Source organism: Azolla caroliniana, unplaced genomic scaffold (assembly GCF_043228905.1).
Source record: "Azolla caroliniana isolate FFs.n. ecotype wild unplaced genomic scaffold, voAzoCaro1.0.p SCAF_17, whole genome shotgun sequence".
Lineage (NCBI taxonomy): Eukaryota > Viridiplantae > Streptophyta > Polypodiopsida > Salviniales > Salviniaceae > Azolla > Azolla caroliniana.
This window is the reverse complement of record NW_028230452.1, coordinates 16,442,590-16,453,804: the sequence shown is the minus strand read 5'-3', so window position 1 is coordinate 16,453,804 and position 11,215 is coordinate 16,442,590. Positions and strand designations below refer to the sequence as shown.

Genomic DNA, 11,215 nt, shown 5'->3' with positions numbered 1-11,215 from the left:
CAGCCCATTCTGAAGCCTACATGAATCCGAATTCAAGTGGAGATAGGTCCAAGTTGTTATGGCCCATCCTAAAGCCTACACGAATCCGAATTCAAGTGGAGATAGGTCCTGGTTGTTACAGCCCATCCTGAAGCCTACATGTGTGTGTGTGTGTGTGTGTGTGTGTGTGTGTGTGTTTTTGGTCAAGAGTTCCGTTATGGCGGCCCCCAGATTGCGGCCCAGGCTTAATAATGCCCAATGACAACCACAATGACGACCAAACACACACACACACACACACACACCGACAAAACCAATCATTTTCAATTCATACATACAGCTTCTTCCTTCTTCTCCAAGTCATTTTTTATTTCATTGCACCAATAAAAACGGAAGTCTTCTTTCTTCTTCTTCTTCTTCTATTACAAGTTATAAGTTATAACAAACAGAAAAGAAAGCCAAAAATAAAAGGACCCATAAAAAGCCTTTCTTCTTCTTCTTCTTCTTCTTCTTCTCTGCTTTTGCTGTTTTTATCTGTTAATCATCATCATCATCATCATCATCTTGTTCTTCTTCATTCAATTCCAATGGCCTCTGCTGGTACAGAAGCTTTCCCTGACTTGGGCTCCCACTGCTGCTTCGAAGATTGCCACCAGCTCGATTTCCTTCCCTTCATCTGCGATTCCTGCAAACAGGTACGCATTCGAATTCTCTCTCTCTCTCTGCAGGCGCAATCAGAAGAACAATAGAATAATACCTTTTAGGGATTGGAAAAAAAGAAAACGGCCAACAATAGCGAGTTTCTTTGCACCGGAATCCTTTCAAAATACAACTGTGAACGTTCATTCTCTGTGCCAAAAACTTAATTGGAAATTTAGGGCTTCTTTTTAATGAAGTTTGTGGAAAAAGATTAGGGATATGGGAAATTTGAGATTTCTTGTTATTCTTGATCCTTCAGTTGTCTCTTTTGATGACTACTGAGATGCTGTAGATGAAAATCTGGAATGCCCTTTTGTAATGAGCATTTTGATTTTTGCGTCTGAATATATCACCTGTTGTAATTATCATTGTGAATGTGTTCGTTTCAACATTGCATATAATCACTGCGATTTTTGTTTGAAACATATAGAAACAGTACGATTTTGCAATGAAAATGTATAGATGCATTTTGAATTTGTTCCAAAATGTAGAGATGCGCGTTGATTTAGTTCGAATTTGTTTCAAAATGTATAGAAGCATTTTGATTTTGTTCAAATTTGTCTCCAAGTGTATAGAAGTATTATGATTTCGCTTGAATTTATTTTTGACATATTTAGAAACATCCCAATTTTGATTGCATTCAAATTTGTCTCCAAATGTATAGAAATATTGCAATTTCACTAGAATTTGTTTCTTCATGTATGGAAAATATCCTGATTTTGAAGTGTATAGAAACATTGTGATTTTGTTTGGAAGTGCTTTAAAACATAGCGAGTTAGTGCCTAATATATATCTTTAGGCATTTGTGATATTGTTTGGAATTCGTTTCTAAACTGTATTCAAGCATTTGTGATTTTGTTTCTAAACTGTACACAACCATACTGATTTTGTTTCTAAACTGTATAGGAGCATCACTATATTTCTTCTTTGTAGATCAATCAATCCTAAGAATGCATTGGGGTTTGTTTATGCAGACATTTTGCCTTGAGCATCGATCATACAAAGAACACAATTGTCCAAAGGAAGGAATGAAGGACATAACCGTCGCCATATGTCCGGTGTGCGCTATCTCAGTCCGAATGGTATATGGAGAAACAATGGATTTAACCCTAGCAAGACATATGCAAGGCTCAAGTTGTGACCCTAAGAATTATGACAAAGTGATGAAGAAGCCGAAGTGCCCAGTAAAGAGATGTCGAGAAGTGTTAACAACAACAAACACCTATATGTGCAAGACATGTAAGATGAAAGTTTGTTTGAAACATCGTTTCCCAGCCGACCATTTGTGTACAAAGGGGGCCAAGACCAGGGCCGAATCTCTCGATGCTCTAACGAAGAATTTCATGAGCATTCTTTCACATAGAAAGGGTACGGATTGCGCAGTTTCTAGTTCAAAAATCGGATCTAAACTCGGTGGTGCCTCGACATCATCAAGAAACCTCAATGTTCATTGAAATGCTAAACTCGTTGAATGGATGGAACACTTTGTAATAACACTTTGATGGCTTTCCATTCACATTACATATTGGGAGGGGATTTTGCTTTGTAAAACCCCCTCCCCCTTTTTCCATACATTCATCTTTCAAGCAACAATCATTATAGAGGTTATATAAAATCATATTTCCTGTATTTCGTTTAGGCTTTGAAGCCGTCGCCAATCTTGCACAGATATATCATATATATACATATATATATATATATATACATGCATATGTATGTACATATCTGGCTCCAAGGCTTGGTTCATTTGGTCTTTATTGAAATGCTTATGTGTGTGTATGTAATGTTACCATATACATTTTTCTACATATGTGCATTATGACGTTTCTCCTTCTTTATCATGGTACAAGATCCCCAAATTTAGGTTCTTCTATTTTCCTAGGCTTCCAACAATAGCCTTTGAGGTTGGCTTGGTAACTTGGCTTCTAGGTCGGTTTCTTTGGCACAAATGTGTAAATATCTGATTTATAATCTTTGTTTGGGCTTATGATGATCTGTAATTCTCAAGACTAGCCAAGGACCTGAATGCCTTGTTATTTACATCCCGTGATTAACCTTCGGGGTCTCTGTCACACCAACCATACATTACACTCGAGTTCTCACGCATTCATGACTTGAATATGAAACACGATTTAGCCATTCTACACGTTCTTTTTGAGATATGATCAATTCTTTGTAGGAAAAGAAGCAATACGTAAAGCCTTCAAACTAGGGAAAAATAAGTTAATTTCACATTTTAATCGTTTCTCATTAACCTCTTTTGTGGAGGTTAGGAGTTCAATTCAATATTTTATAGCTTATGACATAATTGATTTCTAAATTTTCAAAGAAGAGGGAATACGTCATAAGGGACGTATGAAGGAAGCATTAGAGCCTTCAAGAAAAAATAAAGGGGGTAGATTAGAACCTCAAAAGAAAGTAAGAATCATTTGTAAACAATTGCCAAAATACTTGGAAAAGTCAAAAAGCCATTAGAACCCTATTGGAAGTTGGAACCTTTCAAAAAGGCAATGTGAGGAGAGTAGGACACTTGACCTTTAGATCATCGTCATCTCAGGACATTCACTAGTTCTCTTTAGATGCTAGGCTAGTAAGAACTATGATGCATGCATATAGCTTCATGAATGAGGATACTAGATGAAGATGTTCCTTTGCAAAGTAATTTGACCCCTTCATATGGATTGGTCAAGCTCTTAGTGATGTGAATTTTCTTCACTTTCTAGAATATATTACAAATCTCAATAAAGGTATATGTAAAAGGAGGGATCTCAGTAAAGCATTATGGAATGAATATTATAATACACTTGTTTTTATTTTTATCATGCATGCTTCACATCTCAGCGATAAGTTCCTCCAAGGTATTGTTAGTTTTGAGTTAAATTGGAGCAAATGTTTGGAAAGGAATTTAAGTAGTGCTCAAAATGCAAATTCAAAAAACTTGACCAACTAAATTGTTCCCCTTTTAGACAATGTGATTATCACATGGCCTTGGAATATTTATAAGATTGACCTCTATTGGTACACCATTAGACTAGATGCCTAGGTATAACAATTGCTCATGATTCAACTAATCCTACAATGGTGTTCAAGGTAAGTTCTTAGATGCACACATGAGGCAATGTTTTTGCGTTCAAACCTTAAGTTGTGGAAAGTGAAGTTCTTGAAGTTATATTGCAATTTGCAAGGAGAAACTATCAATTTGCACACTCTTTAATAAGATAGAACCATGGCGTACTCATGCAACGACATGAATGGTGTTCAAGGTAAGTTCTTTAGATGCACACATGAGGCAATGTTTTTGCGTTCAAACCTTAAGTTGTGGAAAGTGAAGTTCTTGATGCTATATTGTAAGGAGAAACTATCAATTTGCACACTCTTTAATAAGATAGAACCATGGCGGACTCACGCAAAGACATGAATGAAATATATCCCAACAAGAAACGGGCAAACATTTCTTTGCAATGAATTAATGGTGAAGAGCATACATGGTAGAACATATAGACACTATATATGGCAAATGTGCACATATGGTGAAACATGCACTCTATGAAGTGTGAAAAGTGCAACCATGCTAGAGAAGAATTTATTAAGGTTTTGCTTGACAATTGTTGAATCTTGCACATTCTAGAAAGAAAATGTTACAAAGTTTCTTTGTGTGTTCCGAATGCGTGCATTAGTCGATTGCACACTAAGTGTATTCCAACTACATGCATTTGTCGATTGCACACTAAGTGCACACATTGTGAAACATAAACACTCCATGAAGTGTAAATGTGCATAAATGTTAGAGAAGAATATGCAAAGCTTTGCTTGGCGACTTGTGTATTTTCCATGTTTTAGAAAGAAAATGATAGATCACATGCACTCGCGGATTGCACGGTCTCCGGCTTTAGTTTTTTAGTATTCAATTACTAAGTATTCACTCTTTCTCAATCACCCTCTAGCACAAATAACTTATTGGAAAGATTTGCTAGTAATTAATAATAATGACTGGATAAATACTCTATTGTTGTAAACCAATTGTCTCATGGGCCAAATTTGGCCTTAGAAGACGTTAATACACCTTTCTTTCTTTCTTTCTTTCTCATCCAAGCATCAATATCTCCTACATTAACTATTAATTGACAAGTCTTTTATCCACACACACTAATACACAATTATCTTAAGTAATCTTCTATTAGTCATTTTACAGGTAATCTACCAAAAAACCCCAAGTGTGCATGAAACACCCAAAACTACTCATATTTAGAAGTTCCCCATGCTACCTTCTCTCAATTTACACATCTATCTATATGAAATTCCCAAGGTACGGATCTATCTCTATGAATGTGTCTTTGGATGTTTGTGAACGCATGCATATGCCAATTTTACACTAAGTGAACACATGGTGACACATATACATACATTCAAAGGAGAGAGGTTAGAGATTTTGTGGAGTATCTTGAGAATTAAAAGAATGAGGGTACCTTGGGTTTAGCATTAATGTATTGAGGGAGAAACTATATAGGTAGATAGATACAATGACTTTGTAAGGTAATTCAAGAATTTAAAAAATAAAGGGGCATTTTAGGAACTTCAAAAATAATATAGGAGTGACAGGGAAACTGTAGATAGGGAGGTGCGAGAGATTAAGTAGAGTCTTTTGACAATTTCAAAATTTTGAAGGGAATTCTGGGAATTTAAAAAAAACGATACATATGAACGTGATATCTCTCTATTAGACACACACACACATGTTCCACTCAATTTTGTTTTTTTTTATAGCTTTTACTGTTTGAAAGAACTAATTGAATAGTAAATAGCCTTTAGAAGTGGAGTTTACTATTTACTATAGTGGAAAAGAGTCGAAAATTCTAGGTAAACTTTTGAAATGCAATTAGAAGTTGGTCGTAATTCAATAGATATAGTCCCTATGGATCTACCGCCCAGATGATCACATACAATAGTACTCATCGCTTTATTAACATTTGTGAACAACATATATCATTAAAAATATTACCAAATTTTCATGTCCTTAAAAAATATTAACAATCACAAACTCATGAAAATACGGGAAATATATATGAGTATGGACTCGTGTGATTTTATGCGTCACTATGAACGCATGCTTGTGTGCAAAGATTGGATAATATTAGGGTCAATGTCCTTATTGTAGCTCATCCACACATTTTCTATTCCTTGTTTTACTAGACTATTTCAAGAACATGAAGTCTCCATCATTTATATCGTTTTTTTAGAATATATGGAACCATTTGAGTTTCGATAATGTAAAAATGATGTAATTGCCGATCAAATTCAAAAGTTCGATGACATCCTTACGAATGAACAACAAAGCTTTGAATAGATGGATCGTGTAAGACATGCAAATCATAAATCTAGTTGTTTTCTTTCTATGAACTTATGGGTAGCATGGCCTTTTTGGCCTATTTGGAATCTCAAGTTCTATGAGTTTTTTTTTTAATGAAATGGGTAAAATAAGCTAAGCAAAAGGCAAAATGTTAGTTATGACAAATACAAAAAATGTGTGTCGGAATTCTCACAATATCTAAAAGCGAACATGAGGGGCCATTTTCAAAAAGTTATCCATCATGTTATTAGTTCTAGTAAAGTGTTCCATATTGTGCTTAAATTACCAAGTCAATGATTTTTTAGATGTGGAACAATTCAAAGGTGGACCTATAAAGTCAACAAAAACAGCTTTTTGCGTACTTAAAATGACGAAGAAAGAGAAAAAGATACTAGAACTAGAACTAGAAGCACAAGAGCCACAAGAAGGTTCATCTTCACTTGTATTGCCCCCACCCCTGTTTAATTAATTTGCTCTTCATCTTGATCACAATGGATATGGCAGATGATAGTGATAAGGAGCACTTATCCAATAGCCATGGTATGGATGATCATGAGAAGGAGGAGCTACCCAATAGCCATGGGAAGGATGAGGATAACACTAATGAGCTACCCAATAATAGTCGTGGTAATGATGGTGATGGCGAGTGTGGTGATGAAGAAGATCATGAATATGGTGATGATGAGGATGAGGAGATTTTCATTGAGATCGACCCATCCGAGCGGTACGCACGGTACAACGAGATCCTTGGACAAGGAGCCGAGAAAATAGTTTATAAAGCTTATGACAAGCTAGATTGCAAGGAAGTGGCATGGAACAAATCCAAACTCAAGCCCCCACATTCTAGCCATCATGCTTTGCATGAGGTAGAGCTCTTACAAAACATCAACCATAGGGGCATCCTCAAACTCTTCGCTTCATGGATAGATCCACAAGAAAACACCCTTAATTTCGTCACTGAGCTTTGCTCATCTTCTCTCTTCAAATACCGCATGAAACACAAGCACATGAGCAAGAAAGCTCTAACTAGGTGGGGCACACAAATCTTAGAAGTCTTGTCCCACCTTCATGGACATTGCCCTCCCATCATCCATAGAGACCTCAAGTGTGAAAACATACTTGTCAAGTCTAATTCTGGCATGGCCTTAAGGATTTGTGACTTTGGATTGGCCACTCAACTCAATCCTATAGGATACATGAATAATATGCCGGTCGGTACTCCAGAATTCATGGCCCCTGAAATGTTCCATGATGATTACAACGAACTCGTCGATGTCTACTCATTTGGCATGTGTATGATACAACTGATCACTAGAGAGTACCCTTATAAGGAGTGCAAGAACATAACACAAGTATACAAGAATGTCACTCATGGTATCATGCCCAAGGCCCTCTATAGAATTAAAGATGAACAAGCTGTGGAGTTCATTAAGAAATGTTTGCTCCCGATTACTCAAAGACCCTCTGCCGCGGAATTGATGTTAGACCCCTTCTTGAAGTGCCAAGAAGGAAGCCATGAAGTGATTTCTTGTATCAAGAAATCTTTGTCAACTCCTGTTTTTGCCATGTTGAAAGGCCGAGAGGATAATGTGCAACGTAACTCCTTTGGCTCACATGAAAATCTAGGAATGGACATGACAATGACAAGAGGTCCACATGGAGCTATTGACTCTACATTTAATCAACATCATACTAATATGGAACTTGCGAGGAATATAGTGGGTGCCAAACAACTTGATCGGAAATCTTCTTTTCGGGTAATGGGCAAAGTAGTGGATGAACATACTCTACACTTGAAACTCCGCATTGACGCACCAAGTAACGCTCGTGCCATTGTCTTTCCTTTTGACCTAACAAAAGACTCTCCCAAGGGCGTGGCTGAAGAGATGGTTCGAGCATTAAATTATCCAGAATCAGATCTCATACACATTGCTAATTTGATAAGTGAAGAAGTAGCCGAACTATCGATAGGTTCACAACTTGCTTCATGCACTCATGTTATAGATTCTTGTATTTCCGATGTACAAAAGCTTCAAACTATTGATTGTAGATAATATCAAGGCAAACATTTTGAAAATGAGGTCATGTATATTAGCCACTCTCCAATGCTATCACGTTATATATGAGAATGGTATGCGTGGTTTATATGATACTATGCTACATTTTAACTTGTGTATTTTGCTCAAAAATTCATCTTGAGGAGCTCAATTACTACACCTTATCATCCAATGTTCCCACCATCATGAATCACATAACATATTCATTGAATGCATTGATCTACAACATATGATTGAAAGTGATAAATTTTTATATCTTGATTCCTTAATATACATCTTTGAAACCTTTTTTGACAGTAATAATATCATATATAAAAGAAGCATTATTTTATTTATTTATTTATTTGCAAAACACACTACTTCACATTAGTTAGCACACAAAATACAACAAAGTTCAAACACGAGGATTCACAGAGACTAACCTTAGAGGGATTGATATATACAACTCGATGGATCAACTCCAAAACCGACAAAAACTTAAGCAAAACTCACGTTGCCCTTCCCCCCCACAAATCCAGTAATAAACCCCACCCACTCTTTTTTACGTCATCTCTACTTATCTCACCATACTCTTTTACAACAAAGTTATCTAGGTAAAATGACTGGTATAACCTACTTGTGCCTCAACTATACATATTTACATCCCTTGTACAATATGAAAACATCATTACAATGATAACATCTTTGCATTGAAGAACATGTAAAACTTGATTGCACATTATCTATTCATATTAAGATACATTAATATTTCAAAGCATTCCAAACTATTTCTTGCCAACATGTTTATGTTTCTTATAACGCAAAATGTTTAAACTAAATTGCTTTCATAACCAATCTATCTCATTAGGACATGAAGTGATATTTATATTGAATACATGTATTTGCCTTAGTTTCCTTTCATGATAATCATCGAGATGGTGCACATGTATTTGCACTAGGCAAGTGCAGGTACAATGGGGAGTTAAGTTAAAGAGACATTAGGGTCAATGTATACTTGTAGGACCAACTTAAAACAAGGAGTCATGTAAGTATGTATTTTATGTATGGTCTAGCTAAGTTGGGCAAAGCTTAAGATAAACCATGCATACGTGATTGTTACATATTGGATGGTAAGGTGAAAAATCAATGTCACATCTCTTTTATGCAAAGTATACAGATGGACCTAGTTTGTTGATGACTCATAACCAAAGCCACTTTCTAGTGATAACTTTCTGCAAACATAAATGCTTAAGCCTACAAACATATCAATATTTATAAACCACCAACATCTATGGGAAATTTGGTATGCTTGATGTCAATATAAAAATTCTTGGTAAACTTTTCGATTTCATAACATTTATCTTAACAATAAATTTGTGGAACTTTTTCAAGTGGAAGATGTAGGATATCATCATATTACAAGGATATCGTTGGCATTGAGCGTTCAATACCCATATTATCCCATCTAACATGTAACCATCACATATGCACAATTGCTCAAAATTTAGAAGAAAGTTCACTTTTTCGCATTCCTAATGTGTCTAGAACATTGAAAGAATGGCGACTTATGATTTAACAAACATCTATAATTATTATTTTCCTCAAAACATCAAAGATGATTCTTCCTCTAAGAGATTATGAAGAAAACATTTTTCTTCTTACTTTTTGAATGTTCAACTTATGATTTGATTAACATGCGTTCAATATTCTTATGTGAACAAAGTAGGGATATATGTCATAATTTTTCTCTTCCACCATATATAGAAGTTTGGCAATACCTTTTATATTTATACTTCCCGAATTTCCTTACAGAAAATTTCATCAAAGATATTTGCCAAGAGTTTCACTATATAACAAATGGGATATCATCAATTACATCATTTGAAGGTTGGAAAGCAAGAAGTTGGACACACTCTTCGCATTTCCTTAAGCAAATATTTCTTCACGACACTTGCATTCTGTACACATTAATGAATATTGGGAGGAGAAGAAAAAACATGTAAAATCAACATTGATAACTTTTCTTGATAAAGATAATCCATGGCTAGAGAATGTCATCTTCTCATTATCTTCTCTCCCCAAAAAATGGGGTTCATGATTTTACCACACAAAGAGTAACATAATGGACAAAATCACGCGTAAAAACCACTAACCATCTTGAGATTGTGCATGATACATCCAAAGCTATAAACACCACATGTGATAATCAAAACAAAATCAAGGGCTTTTTCCATAATAAATGAAGCTCTAAGCATCAAAGCTATCAACACCACATGCAATCATCAAAGCAGAATTAGGTATAAAAGGTAATACGCATCAAGCGGAGCTTAGGCGGGTGGAGTTTCATGCCATTTGGGACATAGGTATATTTTATAGACGGTATTTTGGTAAGGTGGAGTGGTTCTACTCAACACCAAAGTGTTTATTCAAGCCAATGGTTAGACTTTAGAAAAATATAGGGGATCGGTATAGCTTGTATGTTTAGCCTTATGGCGGTTTTCTAATACTAATGTAGTATCTTTTTTTGGAAAAAAAAAAAAAAAAAATCATCAAAGCAGAATTAGGGGCATTATCCATGGTAGTTGAATGTCTATTCATACAAAGATTATAAAACATTCCCCACATTAGGTATTCATGACTTGCCCACACTTCTTGATGCAATTGGCAACAACTAGACAAACAAAGTTGGTAATGTTAAAACAAGTTCTTGGATAGGCTTGCATATTGGCATTTATAAAGAAAAACTACCCCCTTCGACTATAGTTTCAATTGCCCAACATGAGAATTAATTGGACGGAAGTGAATTAAGGGTAAATATCATGAGAATATGTGATAACCCTCAATTTCCCATTGTACAAGGATGATACATTACCACATTCATGTTATTCAAGTTCTCCCTCGATGGCTCCAATGGCTACCCAAGGTATATGGATATACATTTTACATATGGTCTACACGTGACCATTAGACAAATACACACGTCTTAAGATCAACTCAAAAAACAAATTAGTAGATGGAAGAAAGTGACAATACATAATATGTTATACCAAACAATTTGAGAGGGACATACAATTGAAAAATCATTATGTTTTTATATGTATTATACATTATGATATCCAAGGAACCTATTATTTGTCTTGTAATTTGCATTGTG

At 35.4% G+C, this 11,215-nt stretch overlaps 1 protein-coding gene and 1 pseudogene across 1 annotated transcript; both read left to right on the top strand.

Moving 5' to 3' along the window:
* Positions 1-466: 466 nt before the first annotated feature.
* Positions 467-2,311, top strand: LOC147853303 (zinc finger AN1 domain-containing stress-associated protein 12-like). Its single transcript, XM_087333386.1, has 2 exons — positions 467-674; positions 1,653-2,311. Exons 1-2 carry the CDS (start codon positions 567-569, stop codon positions 2,130-2,132), a joined length of 588 nt encoding a protein of 195 aa, XP_087189512.1. The 5' UTR covers positions 467-566; the 3' UTR covers positions 2,133-2,311.
* Positions 2,312-6,408: 4,097 nt separating this feature from the next.
* On the top strand, positions 6,409-8,341 carry LOC147853302 (putative serine/threonine-protein kinase WNK11 pseudogene; annotated as a pseudogene).
* The last annotated feature ends 2,874 nt before the right edge of the window (positions 8,342-11,215 follow it).